The 27,672-nt window shown below is 43.5% G+C and overlaps 1 protein-coding gene across 1 annotated transcript in view; it reads left to right on the top strand.

Moving 5' to 3' along the window:
* The window catches only part of Csmd1 (CUB and Sushi multiple domains 1), a 1,301,483-nt gene that overhangs the window by 1,257,257 nt on the left and 16,554 nt on the right, over positions 1-27,672 (top strand). Inside the window, exons 52-63 of the mRNA XM_028882070.2 lie at positions 4,519-4,692; positions 5,971-6,144; positions 8,479-8,667; positions 11,112-11,285; positions 12,265-12,447; positions 15,836-16,012; positions 16,562-16,741; positions 19,938-20,111; positions 20,742-20,915; positions 22,056-22,129; positions 24,979-25,090; positions 26,794-26,973. Coding sequence (XP_028737903.2) covers positions 4,519-4,692; positions 5,971-6,144; positions 8,479-8,667; positions 11,112-11,285; positions 12,265-12,447; positions 15,836-16,012; positions 16,562-16,741; positions 19,938-20,111; positions 20,742-20,915; positions 22,056-22,129; positions 24,979-25,090; positions 26,794-26,973 — 1,965 coding nt within the window. The remainder of the gene's footprint in view (positions 1-4,518; positions 4,693-5,970; positions 6,145-8,478; positions 8,668-11,111; positions 11,286-12,264; positions 12,448-15,835; positions 16,013-16,561; positions 16,742-19,937; positions 20,112-20,741; positions 20,916-22,055; positions 22,130-24,978; positions 25,091-26,793; positions 26,974-27,672) is intronic.

Below are 27,672 nucleotides of genomic sequence, written 5' to 3'. Positions count from 1 at the left end.
GTGATGGAAAATGGCAGAGTAGCAGGTGAGTGTAAGGCAGACAGGTCTCAGGGAAAAGAGTAAAGATGTCATAGAAGAGGGGACCACTCTGCCCCTCTTTCTACAGTGTTCCTCTCTCCTGGAAGGCTGCCAGTTCTACCCTTCAACACAGGTCAGATTCTGTACAGTACACTCATGGGCAGAGTTTCCTTGAAATCAGCATAACATTGTTGAATTTAAATTTCCAAATCATGACACTCCAAACTCCAGAGGTTTGTGCTCACCTGTCCTTACCCGGCTTATCCTTCTTGGGACTTAGTTCCGGGATCCTATAGATAATGAAATGAAAATTCAAAAAGGTAACGTCACTTATATAAAGTGTGCAGTGTTTGCACATGGTACATACCCTCTTGTGTCCTATAGTTCATTTCTGTGTGACTTAGAATAACCACCCTTCTAAGCTGTTCCAGCACGCAAAGTCCCAAACCCTATGAGTTCTGCATGTCTGTCTGTTTATCTGTGGTCAGTCTCTGGGGCTACATTTGATCCTTCTCTTCATTCCCAGCCTAAGAGCATTGACTGTGTGAGGCGAGGTACCCCCTGGTGTGATGGTCTGAATGAGAATGTCTACCATAGATTCAGATATTTGAAGTCTTGGCCCCCAGTTAGTGGCACTGTCTGGAAAGGCTTAGACTGTGTAGTCTTGTTGGAGGAAGAGTGTCACTAGGGGCAGGCTTTAAGAGTCTGAAGACTCACAGCATTCGCAGTGAGCTCTCTCTGCTTCCTGCTTTTGGTTCAAGATGTGAGCTCTCAGCTGTTCTCATGCTATCTGTTACCTACCTTGTTTACTGCTGCCTACATTTTATGACATGACAGACCCATATTCCCTCCAAAACCATAAGCCCAAATAAACTCTTTCCTGTGTTAGTTGCCTTTGTCATAGTGTTATATCACAGCAGTAGAAAGGTAACTACGATACCAGTTTATATCAGATCATTCAAAGGCAGCACAGAAGACGATACAGTGGGCTGGGGGTTTCAAGGAATGGAGCAGCCACTACTGCAGAATGGGGAAGTATCCATTTCCACAGGAGGACACAAATCTGAATAGGGCTCTAGATAACCCTCAGGAGCAATGTCTCCATCATAAGGGACAGAGAACCCCTTTCTACCTGCATTTCCCTACCACTCAAGCCCAAGACTGTAGGAAAGACTTTTAAAAACCTCTCACAGTCAAACAATATAGCAAAACATTACAAAATAATGGTGTCTGAAATCCAAAACAGAACTCAGAGTACATTTAATTCAAGTTTCACCTGAGGGAGTTTTTCTTCCTCACAGTTTTGACACATTATTATGGATACATAGGTTAAATACTATAAACAAAATTGTTGTGGGTATTTGTACATGTGAAGAGCCTATATTCTTATACCTGGAAATTTTAAGAGAGAAATGTACTGAGACTGAAAAATAAAATGAGAAATGAGTGACTTATTTCAAATCAGGGATCACCTCGTATGAGAGTCAATATTAATCATCAACTGGACACAAACTGGAATCACATGAGAAGAATGTCTTGGTGTGGGATTGTCTAGATAAGGTATGCCTGTGGGCATGGCTATTGAGGATTGTCTTGATTATATTCAGTGACGTGGGAAGACCCAGTCCACTGCGGACAGCCCTGAACTACACAAGAGTAGAGAAATCAAACTAGGTGTTGGAATCATGCATGTACTATTTGTCTCTGCTCTAGACTGTGATCATGATGTGACTAGCGGTTTCCAGTTCCAGCCACTTAGACTTCCTACAGTGGTGGGCTGGAAGCTGGAATTGGGAACTAAAAGAAACTTTTTTTCCCCTTGAAGTTCCTTTTTGTCATAGTGTTTTATCCCAGTGATAGAAATGAAACCAGGACACCTTGTCTACGCCAACTCAAATTAGGAATGTAAAGTACCACATCATCATGTGGATTCTTCCTTCCATTTGGCACAGGGCTGAAGTGCAGTGATTTTGAAGTATGTCCTCTATTTCCTTTAAGTACGTAAGCCACTTCCTCAGAGAGCAGGGTAGCCGAGTTAGAAGTACAGTGCGCTGGGAAATTTCCCTTGCAGATATAGTACACCTTGTCACCTATCTCCTAAGGGATAGATACATGACCATGTGATTTAAAGGCATGTGCCCCTTCAAGCTATGCATGAACTAGAAGCTTAATGGAGATTTGTGTGGAGTTCGAAAAGGAGCGTGTCCAATCAAGTTTGTCTAACTGAGAGGGATGAGAAAAGCTCACTTGAAGGTTTTGGGATTTTGTTAGATACGCCCTCTTCAGCAAGCCATGCCTGGTTCTCAATGCCTTTCATATAAGTGACCCCCAAAGCATCTGAATCTAGCCCAGTGGTTCTCAACATTCCTAATGCTGCAACGTGTTGTGGTAACTCCCAACCATAAAATTATCTGTTGCTACTTCATAACTGTAATGTTACTGCTGCTATGAATCATGATGTAAATATCTGATATGGGACCCAGAGGGGTCACGACCCACAGGTTGAGAACTAGTGATCTGGACTGATAGCTAGGATCCAAGTGACTTAATAATCTCTAAGGATCTGACTGCAATTTTGGTACCTGTGTCTGGAAACTAGGCATCATACCTATCACCTCAAAAGCAGCAGCTACCCTGTGTGAAGTCCTATTGTGGTTCCTGTGGTGCTTTCTCTGGTCCCTGTGGCTGGAGCTGGGGCAATGCCTCCACTGGCCATCCTGAGAGCATCCTGTGCTGATGGCAGTGTCTTGGATGACAGTTCTGCAGCCAATGCCCTTCCCCTATGCTAACAAAGAGGGCTTCAGAGACCCCTCCACCACCTACAAGGACACTTAGTTTTACTTGCAAACCTGCTGATAGCAGTAAGTCTGAGTGTATGGGAAGTAATCCGCATGGACAAGACCCGATGAGGTCTTCCCTCAGTTAACCCTCACAAACACATCCAGGCGTTTGTTTCCATGGTGATTCTAAACCTGATCTGTCTGATGATCGGGATTGTTCATTATCCTTCCTATTCCATTTGTGCTGCCCCTCACTTCTGTGATGCCACTTCCTGGTCATGAACTTGGTTATGAAAACCAAGAGAATGTTGTCTCCAGTAGAAATACCGATGGCTGCTCTAAATTCTTCAAAATGAAACCCCATGGAGCATGACAATAATTGGATAACTTTTTCTCAATTCTGATGGTCTCTGGCTTCTCTGCTGGAAGGACTGTGGCCAGAGGAAGACTCACTTGAACTTATGCATCCACTTCCATCCACATGTGTCCTACATAGGCTCTACACTTGGGAACCAGAAGTGACAGCCTCCCCCGCCCCCACACTGGCCAGTCCAAAACCTAGGTTTCTAGAGTCCTCTACTTTCTCTTCTCTTATTCTGATGAGTCAGTAAGAACCTATTTGTGTGTATGGGAAAAGAAATAAAATAAGTTGAAGGTATGTAAGGAAATGAGGCAGAGAAAGAGACAGAGATGGAGGGAGAAAAGGGGCCAGAGAGAAGGGTACCTGGAGACGGGTCATAGCTGGGCAGAGCAAACCTCAACTGCCTCTCCACTCTCCCTGACACAGGACACAGGTCCTTCCTGCTCAGTCCCTCCCACCTGTGTGTTCAGCAAGGCCTGCAGCTGTCCTTTCCATCCACCTGCCCTTTCCCATGTACAGTTCACTGGCACATTCTGACATTGGTTTGCTTACTTGAGTATCAGTGAGCTTGCTCCTCCACATTTCCTATCACCTTCAATATGACCTGAGTTATACACCCTACTGCTGAGGAGACATTTTTCTTCTGTCAGTGGCTTTCAGATGACCCAAGTGAACATGTCTTAAGCTGGACACATTTTCTGATCTCTGCCTCTCCCTCTGGAATTTCATAAATAGTTACGTAGTCGCATTTCCTAGGTTGGGTATGTTCCTCTTTCTTCTTTCCTCTGCTGACCCGTGGGTTAGGAAACCCATCTCTATCTTTTGATGTTTATTCATGAAGATAGATCACATGCCATAGAAGTAAGAAAATAATAGGATAAGTAATCAGCAAAACTATAATTGGGGTGATGACAATAAAAATTTTATATAAGAGATAAGACTTCCCCATGAGGCCGGGCGTTGGTGGCGCACGCCTTTAATCCCAGCACTCGGGAGGCAGAGCCAGGCGGATCTCTGTGAGTTCGAGGCCAGCCTGGGCTACCAAGTGAGCTCCAGGAAAGGCGCAAAGCTACACAGAGAAACCCTGTCTCGAAAAACCAAAAAAAAAAAAAAAAAAAAAAAAAAAAAAAAAAAAAAAAAAAAAAAGACTTCCCCATGATGGTTGAGAAAAAATATGAATAGGCAGAAAAGAACAATAATATGGAATAAAAGGACATATGTCAGTGAGGAAATTCTCAGTTAGTTATGCATTCATCTCTGTTCTTAACTTGACAACAAAGGTAAGTGAATTGTGAATACCATGGGCTCATGCTGACACATCCCCTGATGAGTTTTCCACTGTTTTGTGTCTGTCCTCAGCGGGCCATTGTGGCTCTCCAGACCCCATTGTGAATGGCCACATCAGCGGTGATGGCTTCAGCTACAGGGACACAGTGGTCTACCAGTGCAACCCTGGGTTCCGGCTCGTAGGCACCTCTGTGAGGATTTGCCTGCAGGACCACAAGTGGTCGGGGCAGACCCCTGTTTGCGTCCGTGAGTAGAGTTTGTGATGGAGTCTTCCATTTTCCAGTGTAGTTCGGTCATTGTTCAATGATTATGACATTCTAAGACAGTGGCTGCTGGTGGTGGTGGTGGTGGTGGTGGTGGTGGTGGTGATCTGGCCCTCTTGCATCCTCAGGTCAAAGTACAAGCCTGCCATCCTGGCTTTCCCTGTCCAGCAGGAAAATTTTCTATATTGTCCCCCTAGACTCCAGCCCTCCATACGTTCTCGCATCAATTCACTAAAAGGCACCTTGTGACTGATGTCATACGCTCATTCATAGGACATTCAGGATGAGAAACGGTGCCGATTAGAGGAGGGTGTGGACACTCCCTTACTATCGTGTTGTCAGGTATTAGATCATCAGTTTCAGGAAGAATAAAGAGTTTTGCAGCAACCCTTCATTTACTCAAAAAGAGATGTTTACATGCTGTGCCTGTTCTCAAAACCCGGGACTTCAGGAGTGAATGCTGAGGGTTTACAGATGTCCCCCCTTCTCGGTGCCAGCTTCCTGCCAGGCCACATGCTTCTGAGAGCCTTTACTCTCTCACGAATTAAGCAGAGGTATAGATGTGACTGAGTAGTAGTGGATGTGGTCTCTGATGGTGCTCTGGAAATAATAATAGAGTCAGGAATGCAGCTTCACTTACAAGGAAGAAGATGCTGACAAGATAAGTGAGGAGGAAAGGGGCAGTCGGTGGCCCTACATGTTCCTTTGAAAGCACCTGTAACAGACCCCACCTTGCTCTGCATGTCTGCTGTGTAGAGCCTGACCACCAGGGCAGTTCATCGCACTTCCCAAGGTCACACGATAGGGATCGCTGGGGAGAACACTGGCACACGTACAGTTACTTTTCTCTGAGTCTGTGATTAGCTTAATACTAGAATAGTTTATCATTTGAAGCTGAAAACAACCCCCCAGTGTGGTTCCGAATGAAAGCTTCAGGGCATCAGCTGGTGTGCACCAGGTGGGAAATCCTCAAAATCCTTGATAAACAAAAGATTTGAACGTGCGTTTGGCTGCTTTGTGGCCAAGTCTTGTTGGCATTCTGCTGGTCTGAGTAAACAGCACTAGTCCTGACGTGACGACGGGTGAGGCCTCTGCTGGTAGAGGCTGCTTCCCACTGTCACAACAAAAGGCTCTAAGTGTCCTCGATGTCGCTAGCAGCCCTTTCCATCCATTTTCATGTCTACCCATTTGTTCCCAGTGACTCCAGGTGGGCGTGGTGCCCTGTTAAGCATGGACAGTAATATAGACCTTGTTCCCACAGCCATCACATGTGGACACCCGGGAAATCCTGCCCATGGCCTCACCAATGGCAGCGAGTTCAACCTGAATGACCTTGTGAATTTCACCTGCCACACGGGCTACTTGCTGCAGGGTGCCTCCAGGGCCCAGTGTCGGAGCAATGGCCAGTGGAGCAGCCCTTTGCCTACCTGTCGAGGTAAAGGAAAAAAAAATGTGTCTAGGAAGGGAGTATTTTGCCCTGAGGTATAGGCAAAGGAAAAGGCTTATGCATACACACACACACACACACACACACACACACACACACACACACACAACCTGTCTCTATGTAGGAAGTCATAGCTTAAACTCAATAAATGCTAACAAAGTACTGTGCAGAATATGGGGTTCCAGACTTTTGTACATCGGCACAGATCATACTAAGGGAGTGTCCTGTCTAGCACAGGCCCCAAAGACTCTACTGAGGCAGCCCACAGTATGTCAACAGTGCCCTATGGATCACAGGATACTTTAATTGCACTTTGTCTGCTCAGAGTTTATAGAGGTAGTGCTTTTCTATTCAAGGGACCATTTTTCTTTTCATCTTGAATTAGGCGTGCCATGCCAAGCATTGGCCTGGGGTACACCTGTTTGTTTCAGGTTTTACAAACCATTTTTCAGGTTTATTTGATTGCCTCCAGCTAGGTCATCCCTGCTAGGTTAGAGTTTGGATTACAACTTAGTTATAGAAACAGAGTATTGTAGAACCTTAAAAAATATCCTCCTCAGATCCATAAACAATTTTTTAGCTCAGGGAAATCAAAGCTTTCATCCATAAGTTCAAGAGTTTCATGAAATTCAGAGAACATGGCACCAAAGAGGTCTTGGTGAACCCCATCTCTGCCTGGACCTCCCCACTCTCATCCCAGCAAAGGAATCAAATCCATACAGGGGGACAGGTTTGCCTTCAGCTTCCAGAACTCAGTGTGTGCAGTGGCTGCTGAGAATTCAGTGCACAGCTCTTTTCTGAGCCAGAAATAATCTGGAGAGGGTGCTCCATGGCAGCTGTCCCATTCACTGGCATGGTAGGGGAAGCACGAGGTAATCAGGCCATTTGCTATTCTGCACCTGAGGATGCCTGCTGCTAATTCCTCCCAAGATGCCCATGGGCCTTTGGGCTAATGGAAGCCATTCAGCATAACCAGAGCGTGTCCTGTACTGCTGAGAATGCCTTCCTCTCTCCTCCTGAGGCAAGAGGATTCCCATCAGAAGTGGCCTAACCTACATTTCCATGAGGCGTTGATGGAAGAACTGCCATTTTCAGATGCAGTGATGGTGTATTGACAGCAGTATTCCCTTAGGGGCACACATAAATATATATAGGTGGGTGTGGCTAAATAATGTATGCCCCAGATCTCAAACACTGTACTTGAATAAACCTATTCAAACCAGTGCCAGCCAGTTCCATTTCACCATTTTTTTTTTTTAGAATGTAAAAACTTAATGAAGAAAATTGATCTAGAATTTATATTGAAGAAGCATCATTTTAGGAAATAGTAGATTGGCCCCATAACTTCAGAACTATGGTAGTAGTCAATCTGATGCTTGACATGCCTGTAAACAAGAAAAAATACAATCTACAGGGTGGGTGTTCACGAGGGTCCATGGAATCAAGAGACAGAGGCACCTCAAGGATGACCCTTTAGCCTTTCCCAGCTACAGGGGCTCTGAGCCTCTCAGACTGAGACACCCTCCCTCAGCCAAGGGCCTTTTTTATTGTTCTCTAATTTACACTTGTAGCAAGTTGATTTCCATATACCCAAAACACCTTAAACTAAGCTTCCAACGGAACAATGCCAAATGGAAATTCTCGATTAAGGAATATCACAGTGTGCTGGATTTTTCCCAACTAAGTTTTGCATAGGCTTTGCACCCTTGAGAGGTAAAAAGAGAAACAAAAGGTGGATTAAGACTAGGTACTAACACTCTGGAGTCAAACCAGGTATAGCTCTGTGGGAATTCTCTCCATAGCAGAGGAATCAAGAATTCATGGGGTAGTTCCCAGATCAACTTCTCCCTTCATAAACTGTCTAAGTTGATTTAAAATTTACATTCTTTTATACTTTGGCATAGGATTTGTTTGTTTGTTTCCTATTGTAACTTATGAATTTATTTTTTAATTTATTGTGTATTCATTGTACAAGATACTGCTTACATAAGGACATTCTCACATAACTATGTATTATATGTTGAGCATATTCCCCCATGCTCGGTGTCTCTTCTTTTTTAGCCCCACCCTCTGTTCCCCTTTGTCCCCTGGACAATTTCACACATATTTCCCTGTCCTATATACATATATGATTTTATATATCCATATTTGAAATCTAGGGACTACAAAATGAGATTGTCTTTTAGAGACTCATTTGATTTGCCCAGTATGACAATCTACCATTGCCTTCTTTTTCTTGCAAAGGACGTAACTTTAGTCTTCTTTGCTGCTAGGGGGGGGGGAGAAAAAGCTTTATCTCTAATGAAACGTTTCATTTTCTAGTGGTAAACTGTTCGGATCCTGGATTTGTGGAAAATGCGGTTCGCCATGGGCAACAGAACTTTCCTGAGAGTTTCGAGTATGGGATGAGCGTGATGTATCATTGCAAGAAGGGGTTCTACCTGCTGGGGTCTTCTGCCCTGAGCTGTATGGCAAATGGCCTGTGGGATCGCTCCTTACCCAAGTGTCTAGGTGAGCGAGGCTGCTCCCAGGCTTCCTGGCCACAGAGCCAAGGGAAAGGGCAACAATAGAAATGCATTTCTACATAGTCATGTAAACACTAAATTTTAGCTCCTTCTCCCTCTCCTATCACTGTTTCTGCCAGTCCTTATCATGGGTCAGACAGAAATCACCAAATATGACTTAAATGAGCGTAAGATGGGAGAAAGGGGCCTCTCACCTCTGCCCCTGTATGACCACCTCTGCCTGCTTTAGTCTGTGAGACGGGCTTACACCTCTTTGCCTTCCATCATCTCAGCGTCTTCCCTCCTCGGCCTCGCTCTCTGAAGTTCCAGATTAGAAATATCAGCCCAGGGCTCTGAGGTAGGCTTCTGACCTGCTCACCTAGCATGTGTGACTGAGAAGGAGGAGTTGCCACAGAGAATGGATCTGGCTCCCACGACCCTTCCAGTGCAGCCAGCTGTGACCCCAGCTGGCAGACAGCATCAGACAAACCTCACATGAGCCAGCAGAAAGGACAGCTCTGGGAAGGGTGGAGGTGCTCATCTATACAGATAAAATGCAAATGGCCACCAGGGTCCCAAAGAATTTGTTCCTCTCCGTTTAGAAGATGAAGATGAATAAGGATGTATCTGTCTATGCGTACCCCATACTGTGGTGTTTTCCCCTTGAAAACAAAACGAAAGCAGACCATCCTGCAGCATAGAAAGATCATCTTCCAATTGTAATCCGTACATTTAGAAAATATCGCTGTCTGGGCTTCTCAAGCCAGGCAGAAGCAAAGCAGTCCTTAAAATCAAAACGCCACCTTCATGGCAATGCCCCCAGAAAAGAGGTGGCACTATGACAGGAGTCCTCTACCCCTTTCCGTTGCAGGGTAGAGGAGAATTTCACCCACCCCCACTTCAAGGGCGTTTCCCTCCCAGCCCTGCACAGGAACAGCCTTCAGTTCTAATGTTGACACCATGGCTTCTTTCCACAGAGAAAGGGAAGGATAGCTTCAGGGAGTGCTGGGTGCCCAGTGACTGTAGACAGGACTGGCTCCCCATGAATGGGCCACAGTCTCTCCCCTCCGGCACCACACTGCAGCTCCACACTGGGGAATTCTCCAGGGAACTTGGTTGTCTCTGTCCCTTCCCTTTTACACTGTCCGCTCCTACTCCTGGGAGATTTCCCTCAGCCTTTGTACTGATGCTCATTTAGTGCGCCACCTGCAGGCCCTGGGACTTAACAAACTCCCTGTCCCTTGACAGACTGGTCCCCGCCCCTCATTGTCCCACTTGTCCTTAACAACACGAGTATGGGAAGGAGCATCTCAGAGGACAACTAACTCCACATGCCCCAGTGAGGTTCCGCCTTGTCTCCGTGCTGCTTTGCTTCTTGGATTGTTTTCCTTTTGTTCTCTTATTTCAGCCAGAATTGGTCATTTACCCAACACTTCAGTGTTTTGGATCTAATTGGCTTCCTTTCAGGACTCTAGATGAAACCTCTAGATGAAACGTGGGTCTGCACTGAATGGATGCTAATGCTAGATGGATAATGAGGGCTAATGTGACCCAGGGGAGGGCTCTGCCTTCCAGCTCCAGCCCCTCCTCTCTGGTCCACATCACTTCTGTGTTGCTAGCAATCAAAGGGAGTTAGTTTTCAATGCTGAATCTGTGCGTTTGAATAAGGACCTGGCTGCTTCCATCTAGCTAGTCATTTGCATGAAGCATTGCAGTGTATCTGTCCCTAGCTGTATTTGGCAATTCATGAGCAAGTGGAGAAAGAGTTTTCAGTACTTGGTACTCTATTCATCTGGATCCTAGAACTTGTCTTTTTGAAGGATGTTGACAATAGATTACGAACTCAGTTAGGTATAATTTTAAGGATGTGAATGAAAATGCTGAGATAATTTTTTCAGACTATGCTGAAGGGGAGTCAATTTTTCATTTGTTATTTTAACTTACACATTTTAGATCACAACCCACTAAAAGTGTGCTCACTGGACTTGTTTTCCTAAACAGATGAGCTTAATTAGCTAAATTTAATACAATCTTGTCTCTGAGCAAACTGTATGATTATCATGTTAACTGATGAAGTAATGGAAATAATTCTGATGGAATTGTATGGCTTTTCACTTGAAAAAAAATCCCCATTCTGCTCACACAGAATATAATTAGAGCCAGATAGATAAAGTCAGGGAGATGTTTTTCTCCTTGAAGGCTGACATGTAAATTCCAACTTTAAGCAAAGCTCTCTTAAGTCAAAAAAAAAAAAAATTACATCACCACTACCTTTCCTTTTTTCAATAACTAGATATGTAAATACCATCTGGAAAAAAAGCCATTTCTTATCTCTAGAGGACATAGTTAGGTCCTGTTCCTTAATGGGTAATGTGTGTATGAGGGCGGTGTCTGTATGGGAGGCTTACTATGCCAAACATATATCTTCATGTATTCTAATCTTATCTTCAGCTATATCATGTGGGCATCCTGGGGTCCCTGCTAATGCTGTCCTAACTGGAGAATTGTTTACATATGGAGCCACAGTTCAGTACTCTTGCAAAGGGGGCCAGATCCTCACAGGCAATAGCACAAGAGTCTGCCAAGAAGACAGTCATTGGAGTGGAGCCCTTCCCCACTGCTCAGGTGAGGAGCCCTACATTCAGAATATTGGACAGCCATGTGCATGCTTGTAATGATGCAAAATATGCCACTAGTACAGATGATTGTCATCATCTCTGGTCCCCACCATAGGGAGCATGGACATCTTCACCACAGCCTTTGGTCCTTACCCCATAGATCAGCATCATCTTCACTACCTATCATCACTGGTCCCCATGACATAGACCACCACCATCCCCATCATCAGCACCATCCATTTATTGCAGGCCACATCATGTAAGTCATGATCGGCATCATCCTCACCATTATAACTGGTCCCCACCACATAGATCACTATTATTTCAACCTCGTCTCATCGCTAAGCCACATCACATAGGTTTGTATCATCTGCTTCAGCATCTCTGTCATTACCCCTGATTCCTATCACTCAATTGGTAGTAGCATCTGCCCTATCCTCACAGGCCCATCTCTACATTTCCTTCTGCAGGGGTTTCCGATTGCCCTGCTGGAGCTCTTGCTTACCTTGGTTGAATTTTTTATATGCTTCCACTTTATTTTCCCATACTTCACCTCTGGTGTCAGTAGTCACTGTCATTTATTGTCCTAATTTCTCTGTGGATGATCTTTAAGTAAGATATAACACTTATTAACCCTAGATGTAGCTCTGAAGAGTAGACACCTTGAGGTTCCTGTGTAGCTGGTATACCTAAGGCCCCCTTTCTGACTTGCTGCCCATACTCACTGTCCTGGGATGCTGCTATGATCACAGTATTTCACTTCTCCTCAAAGAATCACATTTTCTCATTAACCGTATTTTTTAGTTTGATGACAGAGAAACATTTTCTTAAGTTTACATGTTAGGAAGTATGATGAAGATAATATTTTTTCCCCGATGCCACAGTACTGTGAAAGCATAGACTGTCTTAAAGGCATATTAAGAAGTTTCACATGAAACAACTTGATTTAAGCAAGCCATGCATTCTCTGTGTTTTGTTCTCCTCAGGTAATAGTCCTGGATTTTGTGGCGACCCAGGGACCCCTGCACATGGGTCTCGTCTTGGGGATGAGTTTAAGACAAAGAGTCTTCTGCGCTTTTCCTGTGAGATGGGCCACCAGCTGCGGGGCTCTGCAGAGCGTACATGCCTGGTGAATGGGTCCTGGTCAGGGGTACAGCCTGTGTGTGAGGGTAAGTGATTCAAGCCCTGCAGTCCTCCCAGCCAATAACTCATCCCTAAGTGACTGGGACCACCTGGAGGGATCCCTAGAGCATTTTATCACTTGTATACTTGAACCCTTCTCCCAAAAGTTTTAAGAGCATCAGTCCAGGTTATGAGTGAGCCCTAAAGATGCCCTGACTCTCCAAAGGACCTATCACACTAGTTCTTGTCCTTTGAATGTTTATCACACAAAAGTGGGTTTCTAATCTTATGGTAGCCTATGACTGAGGCCTTGTTGTATGGATCCTTGAGGTGAATGGAGGCTGAGAGACAATGAGGAGAAGCAACTCAATCAGAAGACATAATCTCTATGGGCAGGGAGTACATCAGTTCCAACAGGTTCCATTCTGTTGGTGCCTTCATGCACAACAGCTGCAAAGCAATCTAAGATTATAACCTGTGTGGCATTCCAGAATGAGTATATCTGATCTCCATAGGAGGTAAGGATGGTCCAACTCTCAATGGTGGCCATCATGAGTCCTTTATAGTACCAGGCCAGATGATTGTAAAGTCTGCCTTAGGCAAAGATGAACTAAAATGTGTTTGATAACGATTTGCTCAAAGTTCAGAAAATAGCATCAGAATGTAGGCAGATATGCCATTAACTAACAGATAGCCACATAAGCCAACTTCTCAAGTTTTGCATCTCAAAAAGATTATGCTGATGTATTTTCTGTATGGATTAAAAAAAAATTCTATGCAATTTGGAATACTTGAAAAAGCTCTTACAGTGTCAACCACTGGGGATTGAATCTCTAGAAGTGTTAAGCAAGGCTTCAAGCACATGTTCCCTAGTCGGGATTATTTCTATCCTGATGTGATTGCTTCTTCTTAATCTACTAAAATCTTTACAACCCCATGGGAAACAGGAATGAATTGTAAAAGGAACTTACAAGTCATGAAAAACAAAGCAATAAAGGCTTTTAAAACATTCACAAAGATCAAATGATTTATATAACTATGACATTTTAATATTACATGCCTATAGATTTCTCTGACATTATGTTGGCTTTGGTTAGTAATCTATCTTTTGAATACAGGCTTATTAACAAATGCTTCCAAGGCCCTCACTCAGGAAGTTGATTCACTATAATGATGTCATTTGATTTTAGTTGCATTGGACAAATCTTTATTGATTCCTCATAATTTTGATAAACCCTAAATTCAACTAAGGCCATAAAAGTGTGGTATTGATGGAAGATAACCTGAGCTACAACCTTGTCATTGCCACTAATAGCCAGGTCATGTGACATTTCACACATTACAGTGATGGGGTGTGCTTTAACTAAGCCTTTTACATTTAATTATATTACAGGTAGAGTTTGAAGCTATTGTCTTTATAAATTAACTCAGAAAAAAAAATCACAGAGTTCAGTACAATGCTGCTGTCATCTGTCTAATGTACCACCCTCAGTAGGCTCTGTTGATATTAAACAATTTAATGTTTAGAATTAGTTAAGCTATATCTTACTGTAAATTAAGTAAGATAAAATTGTGTCTTAGCAAAACAAAACACATGAACAAAATATGAAGTAGAAGATGTATTCAAACAAAACAAAACCTGAAAACATAGACTATAATTAATTTTTACTTTTAATTTACAAAGTATCTTTTTTTTGGTAACTACAAATAGAACCTATTGCTTTAAGTATCACATCCTCTTTTGTCGTGTGTCATCGAAGTCACTTCAAAAACACAAGTTGACACTGCCTTCTATCTGTGTTTCTCTGGTATGACAGGCAATAAATGTGTTTTTTACTGTGAAATAGAAAAATGTAATTGTAAGTCTTACTTTATAGAATTCAATATTTGAAGGGAAATGTCTCAGTGTTCAGATAGCATCATCATGGTAGAAACTCATTAACATATATTTGCTTCTAAGATAAAGTGAATTATTCTCATCAATTAGTTGACTAATTTTGTCCTGCATAGGTGATTTAGGAAGCTCTACACATGGGTATTTTATCAAGTATTATCAGGTAGAAATGTCACTACTGTTCTTTGTTGATTCTTAGGTTCTAGTTTGGACTACATGTGATCCCTTTCTTTGGAAGACTTTCTATCAGCAGCTACAATATTCTAACTGCTAAACAAATATGTATTGAATGAGCAATTGCTCCAAATAGTCCAACACTGTTGTCTTTTTACTTTGAAATTTTAATTTATATTTTAGGGAACCTTGGGTGAATTAGTAAACACTGTTCAACATAAATGTCAAACAGGATATTGTTGAAAAGTCTGCCTTAGGAAGAACTGTAGGTTCAGAATCACATTCATTGTAGAAGTGGATTGTTATTGATTAGTTATGCCTGCCATGGACACAGGCAGAGAAACACTGATATTTGTGTTTTGTATTTGTTTTGCAAACCAGAATAAACTCAACTTGAGCTTATGTGCATATTCTACATGAAATAAGAATTGACTACTTTCTTCTGTAGTTTAAGAGAAATGCATCTTTCTTTGTTCTCAGGACTATGTTTAAAAGTGGAACAACTAAATATACAAGAATGTTTTCAAACATTCAGAGAATGTCATGCTGTAGTCTTCCTGTTAATTACCCAGTAATGGTCTCATGACCTATTGTCTTCTACACATCATTGTAACAAAGGCTGAGGTGAAAATACAACAATTATTCTGATAATGGTCTCAAATACAAATGACAAAATATTCAAGATTGAGGCCATCATTGTGATCTGTCCACAGTAGAAGGAGGTACTTCCTCTTCTTGGTGGCTAAGGTGCCCACAGTGAATGAGAGTCCTGCCCTGTTGCACTAAGCACCATTTGCTGAGGTCTCTGGGCCTGTAGGGAACATTAAGATACTTTTGAGAACAATACAAAGTGAAACCGTGTGACAACTAATTATATAGCTGTAGGTAGATTTGATAACATGAGGGAGACTCTGTTCCAATAGGTACAGTTACTTGCATTTCTGAGGTATTCTCTGCTCCCCAAATGAACTCTGCTGGAGATAGGACATATGGCCTAAATTTTCCAGATTTCAAGCAAATAAAGAATGCTATGAAGGAAGATGTTTTTGAACTTTAATACCATATAATACTTTTTAAAGTTCATGATAATTCTACATTGCTGAAAAGTATGTTCAAGCTTAGAGTAGCAAAGCTTTGGATTCTCAATGTTTCAAATTCATGTTTTGATCAGAAAAGATGTGAAAATACAGGTATTACTTTTGTAGCTAATCAAATAAATCTGAGGGTCAGGTAAGACAAAGACTGAATTTATCCCATACAGATGTTCTCACATTCCCATCAGGAACTCATGCCCACGGGTCTCCTTTGTCTTAAGCTTCGGTCCTGGCTTAACTCCCTTCTGGGCCACTGTTTTTGCCTCCTGACAGCCGTGTCCTGTGGAAACCCGGGCACCCCCACCAATGGGATGATCCTGAGCAGTGACGGCATCCTTTTCTCCAGCTCCGTCATCTATGCCTGCTGGGAAGGCTACAAAACCTCAGGGCTCATGACTCGGCACTGCACAGCCAACGGGACATGGACAGGCACAGCACCTGACTGTACAAGTCAGTACCTGCTCAGGTGGAGCGGGGGGGGGGGGGGGGAGCCCAACAGGTGAAGGAGATGGTGGAATTTCCCAATCTATCGATCCTGTAAAATCAGCATAAAAGATTACTATAAGTTTGGTGTGATGCCCTGTTTTCTTGGAGGCTTTAAGAGTCCGCTACTTTGATGTACACAGCTGAAGCTGTTTAAATGGTCAGATAGGCTGTGCAGTGAAGGAAGAACCATAGAGAAAAGCAAGGCTTCTCTGGCTCCAGACGGCTTAGTTTCAAGAGAAATAAGCTATCTCATTCTTGTCTGTAGCTGTGGGTGTGTCTTGATTAGGAACGGCAAGGGCTGGCACCCGCTGGCAACCACACCACCACCTATCGAATAGAATAGCAGCTCACAGTGCCAAACACAGCCCCTTGGCGGCAGGTGGGTGGAATCGGTGCTCTGGGGCCGGGCACCTCTCTGGTTCCCCGCTGTACCCCAGAAGAGCGCTCACACAGTTTGGTCCCTGTCATGATAATTTGCATCTGTCTCGTTCTTTCCTGCTGCCTGCCTCTTAGTCATCAGTTGTGGGGATCCTGGCACTCTGCCCAATGGCATCCAGTTCGGGACAGACTTCACCTTCAACAAGACGGTGAGCTATCAGTGCAACCCTGGCTACCTGATGGAACCCCCAACATCACCCACCATCCGCTGCACCAAAGATGGCACGTGGAATCAGAGCAGGCCCATCTGCAAAGGTGTGTGCCGCCATTTATTTGGCATTATGGGTTTAGACGTCTTTACAGGGTTGTGCTGCATTCATTTTGTGCTTATGAAGCAGTTCCAGTAGCCAGGAAGAAGAATCAAGAATTCTTCTCACTTGATTTTCCTGACTAATTGGTGACAGTTTTACTGATGGCTACAGTGAATGGCTCAATATTAGAATTCCCTAAGTTAAGAAAGTGAGGTCTGTGTGACTCATCCTACCTCTAGAACAATAATTCTCAACCTTCCTAATGCTGTGACTCTTTACCACAGTTCCTCATGTTGCAGTGACCCCCAACCATAAAACTGTTTTCATTGCTACTTCATAACTGGAATTTTGCTACTGTTTTGAATGTAATGGAGATATCTGTGTTTTCTGATGGTCTTAGGCAGCCCCTGTGAAAGGGTCATTCCACCCACAAAGGGGTCATGACCCACAGCTTGAAAAACCACTGCCCTAAGGGGTATGTTTGGATATAGCAGCTTTAGGCACTCTTGATGAATAAGCTGATGGTGGTCATGGTACATAGATGGTTGACGTGATGGTGAGTCTAGTTTCAGGAATGTCGGGGCAGAAGCACACCAGCTGGCCATCTGACAATGACACAATACAGACGGAGGGTCAGCACTGGAATGTCCTGGGGTCAGATGTAAAGAGGAAAGATGGACATACACTGAGAAGGATCAGGAAGGCTTGTGGCTTCCACAGCCTGACACCAGTAAATGGGCAGGTTCTGGCCAGATGGGGTAGGGTGGCTTGGTGTACTCACAGGGAAGCTGTGGATGCAGGGGATCTGCATGGTCAGGATGTCCCATCATCAGAAGACGAAGCATCCCAATGTGTTCTCCTCTTACTGACTTGGAGTGAGACAAGAGGGGAAAAAAAAGCTGATGCTGAGAAGCTACGGTATCTGTGCCTAAACGCATGGCATTTTCCTCATCTGATTGGGAATCAATGTGTAAGAGTGGAAACTGGGGCACTGAGAAGGTCTAGGGAAGGGCACTGTCATCTGGGTCTCTGAAGGACTCCTGGGTTTGAGAATTTCTTGTGAGGTTTCCTGAGTCTTTGGTGCACACAGCTCCTGTTTCCTCCCCCTCTGGCAGGACATGCTATTGGGTCACCCTTGTTCTTCCTGATGTGTCTAAGCGTTTCACACTCTTTTCTTATCTTTTATGTCATTAGTGACCCAGCACCATGGTTGCTTTGTAACAGCTTTGTTGGACAGATCTGGGTCAAGGGTTCACAGTGGGAATTGGTGAATCACCACTCTGGCTGCTGGGGTTCTGTGTGTACTTCTTTAGACTCTGTTCCTTTTAGTAATACTCATCATACTCATAGTACCAGGATCCTTCTTGATACCCCCTACTTCTCGCTCTAGCTCTTCTTGGCCTTTATCCTACTACTCACATGGTATCCTATTCTGAGCCCTAGGGTTCATTCTATTCCCACCGGGAACCTTTCCCTGCATGGTTTCCTTGCACAAATACATGTCCTCCCTCCTCCTAATCATCAGCTCTGAGAAGTTCTCAAGAAGTATTTGCTGAGCAAATGACTAAATGGGCAGAGGGTTGAGTGTAACATGAATTGCTAAAAGGTCTTATAAATAGAAAACCCGGAGCCAGGTATTGGGGTGAAAGCTGAAAGATCAGAAGGCAGAGCAAGCCAGCCAGTAGTTCTTAACCCTACAAAATCCTGAGCCTAAAGAGAGTAAATTGCTGTTTCCTCATACCTTTTATACCTTTCTCTGCCCTGCCATCTTACTTCCTGAGATTAAATTCATGTGTGCTTCCCAAGCAAAGGCATGAGATTTCAAATGCTGGGATTAAAGGCGTGTGCCACCATGCCTGGCTCTGTTCCCAGTATGGCCTTGAACTCACAGAGTCTCAAGAGTGATAGGATTAAGGGTGTGTGTCATCACTGTCTAGCCTCTATGTCTAACCTAGTGGCTAGCTCTGCTCCCTGATCCCCAGATCAGATTTATTGGGGTGACAGTTGAGTGTTAGAGCCAGGGCCCACTTCCACCTGCTAGGTGCATGTGGTGGCTGCTGTGCCCTGCAGGTGCTTCCCCCATGAGCTGGCATGGGTGAGGATGAACATTTGCAAACATGTTCTCTCCTGCTACCTTCTGCCCTCCAGAGTGCCATTGACAGATTCCGAGTCTGGAAGCTTCTCATCTTCAAAGTGGATTTTCACATGTTGCTTGGGGAATTTTCCCATTTTATAATAATCTCTGGAGTGGGGAAGATGGACCCATGAGGCATCACCACAGAATGGCCCAGTGGTCTTGCTTTGTCTTTGCAGTATCCCAGAAAATGGATACTGAACCCCAAAACTCAAATTAAACTCTGCAAGTGTCATTTCATGGACTGTGTTTAGCCATTTATGGATTAGCTCTTTAAAAGTCACTCAGGGTATCTGGGGAGATGGTTCAGGAGCCCTTTGGTTTCTAGCACCCGTGATGGAGACTCAGAACCACCTGTAACTCCAGCTCCAAAGTATCTAACACCTCTGGTCTCCTCAGGCCCCTGCACTCACACACACATATGCACACAAAAATACAGGTAATTAAAATCTTTAGAAAATTATTATTCATAAATGCATGAGTATCTTTGACAAATCATATGCTATCGTTAAATAAATAAAATAGTGGATGTTGGGAGAAAGTCTTGCCAGCTGTAACATAAATTTGAAGGTTTCGCTGATGTCGTGTGATCAAGCTCTCCTTAGGTTTGTTCCTAGTATCAGGAATGAAATGACCTAGGATTTTTTTTTCCCCTTTGGCCATGTGTGTGACCAGCACAGAGGATTTAATACTGTTCCATCCTACTGTGCTTTGTGGTTGGACTTCATTGTTACTCTTACATATTTGGTCTGGGCTAAAGAAGAAATAACTGGAGGAAAACTCTCATGTTGTTAATGTTTTTGTAGATATTATTTCTACTTAAAAATGCATCAGTGATGCAGAGAGGGGTGCATGACAGGGGCCAGAGTGGGAGATGTAGTTGGGGGCGGGGGGCATGGCAGGTGCTATGGTGGTATGGTTTATGGCAAGATTCAGGGTGGGTGCTATGGCGTAAGCTGTGGTCAGAGCCCTGATAAGAGCCACTGTGAGAGATGTGGTGGGGAGGGACATAAACAGCCCCACTGGTGTGTCCATCAGTATTTGACCTGTTTATTCTTGGCAACAGCTGTCCTCTGCAATCAGCCTCCTCCAGTGCCAAACGGGAAGGTGGAGGGATCAGACTTCCGCTGGGGTGCCAGCATAAGCTACAGCTGTGTGGACGGCTACCAGCTCTCCCACTCGGCCATCCTGTCCTGTGAAGGGCGTGGAGTGTGGAAAGGAGAAGTCCCTCAGTGCTTGCGTAAGTCCTAGGGTAGAGTGTGCCCTGTGAAGGCAGACACTCGAGGGGGTACTTTCAACAGCACAGTGATGTGTAGCTGTGGTCAGATTGTGTGTAAACTCAGACTTGAGCAAATGTGGCCAAAGGCAGGTGTTATTGTGGGTCTGGGGTGGTTCAGAGATTCATCAGTCTTATCATAAATAAATTGCAACAAAGAAGAGGCTTCTGTTTAGATACTGGTGCCAAGTCTACATACCAGGGACTCAAGATTCCTAAATACGGCACCCAGTCCAGCTACCTCAGCCAGGTGTTTATAAAGGCAAAGAGTACTGTTACAATTTGTTCTAGCAAGCAGGTCATTTCCTACAAAGCAGGCTTGTTTACAGAAGCAGGAACAGCAAAAAAATTTAACCCTTAACACCGCTTAATTGGAAGTCTGATTTTGCTTTATATGTCTCTTAAGCACAGAGATTTTAAACTTTTAAATATCAAGTTAGCCATCAACATAACACTAGCCATCACAGTGCCTTCTCCTTGGGAGTTTGCTGGTTTAGTGGCAGAATCTGAAGAATCCGTAGGACCTAAGCAGGTTTAATAGGCCAGCCTGGCCCAGACATGCTGAGTACTGACATGGCCTGTTTATTTCCTCAGCTGTGTTCTGTGGTGATCCCGGCACTCCTGCAGAGGGCCGGCTCAGTGGGAAAAGCTTCACCTTTAAGTCTGAGGTTTTCATCCAGTGCAAACCCCCATTCGTGTTAGTGGGTTCCTCCAGGAGAACCTGCCAGGCGGACGGAATGTGGAGTGGAGTCCAGCCCACCTGTATAGGTAATGTGCAGGCAGAGCTGAGGGTGTGGGGGCAACTGTGGAATGATGTTCCTACGAGGCTCAAGCTCATTTGCGGTTATGTCTTAGACAATGTCCTGTGCAAGGACCTGGTCAAATGTAGTCAGTACCGCTAAGGGAAGTTCAGCCTCCTTCAAACCATGCAAACTGAGTTCGAAACCTGATGGATTCTTCCCCACCTGAGCATCTCCATCTCCAACCAGCTCAGCTTACAGCTTTGTCGATAGGGAAGGGGTGTTCTGGATGAGACAATTATTACCATCTCCTAGCAACCGTCCCCATAGCAAAGAGGCTGTTCTTATTGTGAGTTAATATTGACCACCCACTTTCACTAAGATTCTTGTGCAAATTTACAGTAATTAAGAGCTTTAGTCTCAGCAATTTTCTCAGCAATCAAATTGTTTATACCTAAAACTAAAGGCAGCATTACAAATAATTTCCATGAAACTTTCCATTCCAACTCTAGGACTATTTCCTGTGATTTGGCTTGAATGTGATTGCTCCATGGAAGACTGCTCTGTATTAACATGTCTTCCTTCCCCAGACTTCTATCTAGGAAAGTGCTTTGAAGACCTTATCTATGTCATTCTGTACAAGCAGCTGGAGACAGCAGCAGTGTGTCCACTTCTTTGTTTATATCCCACGCATTTGAAAATGGCCCTGATATATTACCAGAAGCCTTCATTGGAATAGTGTATGTTTCTCACTTTGAAAACTTAAGAAAAATTATCAAAAAAAAAAAAAAAGAGTCTAATATGGATGAGCGACTGTGATAGTAAAATCCGTACAAACCAAAAAATCAAAGTAGAAAATGATTGGAGAGACTTTAATATTCAGGAACAAGTATCTGTCAGCAGAGAGACATACACCAGAGAGTGAGGAAGAACGGCTTATTCTCAAATAGATGCAAATATGCAGATTGGATGTGAGCATGCAGATTAGGTGAGAATATGCAAATCCACTTTAAAATTGATAAAGCATCAAAGATGTCCCGGGAGATGAAGGCAGCCACTTACTTTAACAATTCATATAAAATATCATAGGCATTTTGAAAACATTTTCTAAGTTCACAAGACTTTTCAATAAAAGGTGTTAGGATTTATTTTTAATTGTGAATTGCAGATCCGGCCCACACCGCTTGCCCAGACCCGGGAACTCCCCACTTTGGAATACAGAATAGCTCTAAAGGATATGAGGTACTTCGTTTTCATTTTCTATGTCCTGGGGGCATGAGGCCTAGCCAATAGCAATCAAATGTGTACATTGCTATATTTCTTAACTTATTCATGTTACATTTTTGCATAGAAAATCCTTTCAACCAGGACGTCTACACAGGAACCAGTTTCCCTATCTGTTAGCATTGTGCCAATGGCTGTATTAATTTTCACTGAGTAGTACGCATGACTCTGTACTTTTGATTTAGTGACATAAAGGACAATTACCAAGTCAGTGTGACTTGTTACTGAGACATAAATAACTCCATGTGACGACTAGATATAGTTAGAAAATAGCACACATTTCCAGAAAGAAAATCAAAACCAGAAAAAAAAAAAAATGTGTTCCAGCCCCCATGCCAAGCTTTGCCATGATATCTATTCTCAATATGATCTTGTAAAGTACCTTGAATTGTTGGCTCATGAGTCTCACTTTGGAATGTTCTTTTGCCTTTAATATGACATGCATTATTGCTACAATTAATGGAGAAATACTTCAAATGGAAGATGATGAATTTGATATGGCAAGCATCAGCCATCCTTAGTGTGATTCCCCCAGGTGACACCTGGCTGTCTGTGACATGACGCAGACACCCAAAGTTAGATATGTTTGCTGTTTTCAAGTTAATAGCCCCACCAGTTCAGAATTAAAGTCTTTTCCCTCAGCCACTTCATCGTAGCTCTCAAGAGCGCTGGAGTGTTTCTATTTTTACTGGTCCTATCCATCTTCTCTTGTTATTTTGTCACTTCTCTTTGGAGTACCACAGAATAATTCTCACAGTAGATGGGTTAGCACATTGTGGATGATGATCCAGGTATGGCCTCAGGCTTCAGATAAATGCCTCCTGACAGGTAAATGTTCAGTTCCAAATTTCTGGTCATTTGGAAAACAAATGGATATTGTTCTCATTGGCTCACCTTGGAAAATGATTACTATCGGTCACCACAGATTTCAGGATGTCTTAGCCTACGTGGGCACAACCTGCAGTCACAGAAATGGCAAAATCGCCACAGTCCTTGTCTCCTCACAAGAAGCTGAGAGAGATAGAGAAATAGCTCACCCACTTCAAAGAGAATTAACCAAGGACAGCGCCCAACAACCTGACTCACTATCATTTAAAAGACACAGGCATGGCCTTTGAAAGTTAAGGCTGGAACTGGGAGATAAAACCTCCCCGGGGTCTTCTTTTTTCTTCCTTAGAACCCAATGTATGCTTTCTTGAGCTGTGTCCTGAAACACCACCTCCATGAAGGGACCCTCTTAAGTTCTGGAATATTCCATTTGCACTATGCTAATTGGATAAGAGGAGAGAAGAGTTGCCTGCCAGCTGTCTAGTCAGTCCTGTTCCATAGAGTTGCAGTTCAGGTCAGGTACACGCAGGTCCCACAAATTGGCACATCTGGCTAAAACCGATTTACTGAATAGGGTACTGCAGTGGTTTCTTGTGCCATGAAATGACAGGGCTCTCTTCCTCTTCCTACTGGTGCATCCCATCAATGTGTCACCAAGAAGTCTGAGAGGTCATATCTGATTGGAAGCATCCATTCCAGAAAGGAAGCAGGTTGTTATTTCTCTCCAGCTGGTACCAGTTCTTAATTAGAACTTTAGATACATTTGTTTCTCTTGGATTATAAATCCCCCTTCTACTTTATCACATGATCAGAGCACACCCCCATCACATCTCTCATTCAACATGCTACCTGGGTGCTCTTGGTTTTAATTATAGTTTCCCTAAAATCCCCCAGTGTGGGTGAGGGTGGTGTAAGGAATAGAATAGTGTTCATAAGAAGTCGAAGAACAGTTTAAAAATCTCCGAGCTGGGTGAAGATGGGTTTTTGAATCATTGGACTCTTGCTTGGTGCTAACAGAATGCTCTGGATGCATCAAGCCCCAGCAGAGCTGGCCCCTCAGCCATCAGCTTTCCCAAGGCAGCTGTTTCTTCTCTCTGTCTTGCCTATGTTTGTGTTTCCAATGTGGGAATCATATATCGTGACCATAGGCCATTGTCTAAAAGAAATCTGGCTTTCTAGAAATCTCCCCTGGTCAGGGTAGAAACAGGAGAAAGACCGTGGAGGGAGCGGTAGCACTGACTGGCCAGTGACTCTGGCACATGCCAAGGCCTGGACATAACAAGGCTCCTGTGTAGAAAGAAAGCAGGAAAGAAACAGAGAAGAGGCAGAAGGGAAGTGTGCAGATGAAGCGGGACTCAGATGGGAAGGATGTTCAGGGAACCGGCATGGTTCACACATCTTGACTTATTGAGTTGTGAGGGATCCTAGGAGAGCACAGCAGGTGGCCAGCCTCCAGAGCATTAACAAAAGCAGTCCCCAGGTGCTGTCTGGGGTTCCAAATACAAGGAGCAGAGTGAAGAAAAACAAACCAACAGGCATAAATGAAAGAAGGAGACTTCTAAAATGCAAAAATGTGTGCGCATTTGTTGTTTGAGCCAGGCTTACAACCTACACCCCAGGGTAACCTGAAACTCACCATGTAGTCCAGGCTGGCCTTGAATGTGCAATCTTCATGTCTTAGCCTCCTGTAATAGGCATTTGTCATGATGCTAAAGCATACTCTGTTGACACAAATAAACAACCATGTTGATTGTCAGATCCAGCTCCTGTTCTCCCTTCTTTAACACGGTCCCCCACCCCCTCCCACTCTTCAGCAGCCATTACTCAGCAAGTAGTCTGTTTTGACTGTGATGCTCTGCCATGCATGTAGAAGTGGTGTGCTAATCCTTGTGGAGGCTCGGTAGCATAGGTCACTGGTACACCTCCCCTGGTTCTGGGGTGCTGTCCTTCCTCTGCAGCTCTGTTGTTTTTCTCCACAGGTTGGAAGTACCGTGTTCTTCAGATGTAGGAAGGGTTACCATATCCAAGGCTCGACCACACGAACTTGCCTTGCAAACCTCACATGGAGTGGGATACAGACAGAATGCATACGTAAGTTCAGGTTCTTCCCCCATAGCTGCAAGAACCATTGGCGGGTGTCTGCAAAGAAGTCACAGTTCCCAGGGAAACTGTGAAGAGCAATGGGTTTGTTTGTTTTTCATTCCCTAATTCTAAATGGGTGCATTTCTCCAAATGTACCTAAGGTTCCTAGACCAGTCAAACCAACCAGACTGAGAGTTTGATCATAATGATGGTCTTCAACCCCAAGATTCAATGCATCAGGTGTGTAGGAAGAGGCAGGAGGTGACACGGAACTAGGTTCCCAGCTGATGTCGGTCAGGCAAATGCCAGAAACCCAGGACACAGAGTGACTTCAGACTCAGCACTGCCCTGAGCATGCAACCATCCTTCCAACTGTCTACACTCCATTTACTGGCTCAAAGAATGAGCCAGACACTCAGTACATGCACTCAGCATGGAGTTGTAGCTAGAGACTCACTGGAAGTGTATAATGACTGATCATTGGAATAGTGATGGATGGATTGACTTTTACTTTGTGATTCAATCATGAGAATGAGGAAGTGCTGTGGGAATGTGTACTGAATGATTCATGTCACCCACCACTTACCTTAGGCAACCCCATACCTTGCTATGTTGAACATAAAAGCATTAGCTGAATGCTGTGAAAAGTTATTGCTATGGCAGGTAAGGTGTAATTCACCATGTCTTTCCTTGTCAGAATGGTCAGGTGTGCACTTATTTCAAAGCTGATATATCTATCTTACTTCTCAGCCATGTGGAGAAGCTATGTATATACCTGCACACAGCCATGCACTCACACACTCAAGTGTGTATATGTGCATTATGAAGGTGGCTATCATGCAGGAATAAAGATTGAAAACTTGCCAAAATATGAACTATTGACAATTCTTAAAGCAACTAAATTCACAACTGTAAAATTAGAGACTTACAAGTCCTTCACTAAAGACATGTATGGTTTTTATAAATGTATGAGTTTTATTTATGGTAGGACACTAGTATTCCAACTTTATTTGTTCCCAAATTATATTTTTAAAAGATATAAGAACTTATAATTGTGGCTTATATAACTTACAATTATGGCTAAACTTGTAAAACATATCAAAAATTAACACTTATATAGATAAGCAATAAATATTTTTGATGATGCTTGACAAGAATCCAAGCATATATCTGATCATGTTAGCTTATTGGAGTGGTTATTACAGATTTTTAAAGATTTATTTTCATTTTTATTTGTGCACATCTATATGTTCTATGTATATGCCAGTGTGCACAGAGGCTAGAAGAAGGTTCTGGAGCTGGAGCACTAGGAGGGTGTGAGCCCCCTGACATGGATGCTGGGAGCCATACTCAGGTCCTCTAGGAGAGTAAGAAGTGCTCCTAAACACCAAGTCATCTCTCCCACCCCACCCTAGGGATTTTTAACATAGTATTTCTTTTGTATTATACCAGCGTATTCTGTTTTTATGAAAGCTGGGATCTCTCCTCTAAATTTATATACATAATTTTACACTTATATGTGTATTGTATATGTGCACATATATGTGTGTGTGTTTGTATGTATGTGGTGTATATTTCTCAAGTATATAATTCCTAATTCATAACCCTTTGTAGAATGTTCCTCTTTTAGTTCCCATGAATACATGTAAAGTAGCAGTTTAACAATGAACAGAGAGCTCCAGAGCTTTTTAATGGAGTAAATGCCTTTTCAGCCCATGCCTGCCGGCAGCCAGAGACCCCAGCCCATGCAGATGTGAGAGCCATCGATCTTCCAGCTTTCGGCTACACTTTAGTCTACACCTGCCATCCGGGATTTTTCCTTGCTGGTGGATCCGAACACAGGACATGTAAAGCAGATATGAAATGGACAGGGAAATCACCGGTTTGTAAAAGTAAGTCTCTGGTGGAGGTGTAAAAATGTACTTCTAAAGAGCCAGGAAGAGCTGCCCCTGTGGTCAGGCTAGTGTGCAGGTCAAGGGACCCTCACATGTGACATTGTGATGAAGCATCAATGCCCCATAGGCAATGCGCCACAGTGCCTAGGCTCCGTGGGCTTGGATGTGTGCAGAGAAAGTGTCCAACAGAAGGGCCAAGAGTAGATGGATGTGTATACTTGGTTGTTAACTGAATTTTAAGCTACAGAGGAAAGCTGTTTGGCTGAAGAAACATGTTCTGCTCTGCATTAAAAATAAATAAATAAATAAACGCTATGATGTTGGAAAATGGCATTATCTTTAAAAATGAGAAGTGTCAATAAATGTCATCAGCACTCCTAGCATATATAAAATGAGCAGTGTTGTTTTTAAGATCAGAAGCCAATGGGTAGTGAAACACCAGCTTTTCTACTACTGATATTGGTTCTATTGCAAAATGGAAACAGTGCCGTGAATCACTCACAAAGGCAGGTGTTTACTGAGGGGAGAACTGAGTCTGGGTCGGGCCTGATGAGAAATGCCACCAGCATATCACTTGTGTGATAATCATTGGCAATGGGTGCAGACATCTCAGGGAACCAAGGCATCCCAACTTCAGCTTGAATTTCCTGGAGCCCATATGTTCACAGTTCTCAAGTTAGAGTCTCATAAGTAGAG

The sequence above is a fragment of the Peromyscus leucopus genome, chromosome 17, assembly GCF_004664715.2.
Source record: "Peromyscus leucopus breed LL Stock chromosome 17, UCI_PerLeu_2.1, whole genome shotgun sequence".
NCBI classification, from domain to species: Eukaryota; Metazoa; Chordata; class Mammalia; order Rodentia; family Cricetidae; genus Peromyscus; species Peromyscus leucopus.
The sequence above is the reverse complement of the archived record's forward strand: the minus strand, read 5'-3'. Positions and strand labels throughout refer to the sequence as shown.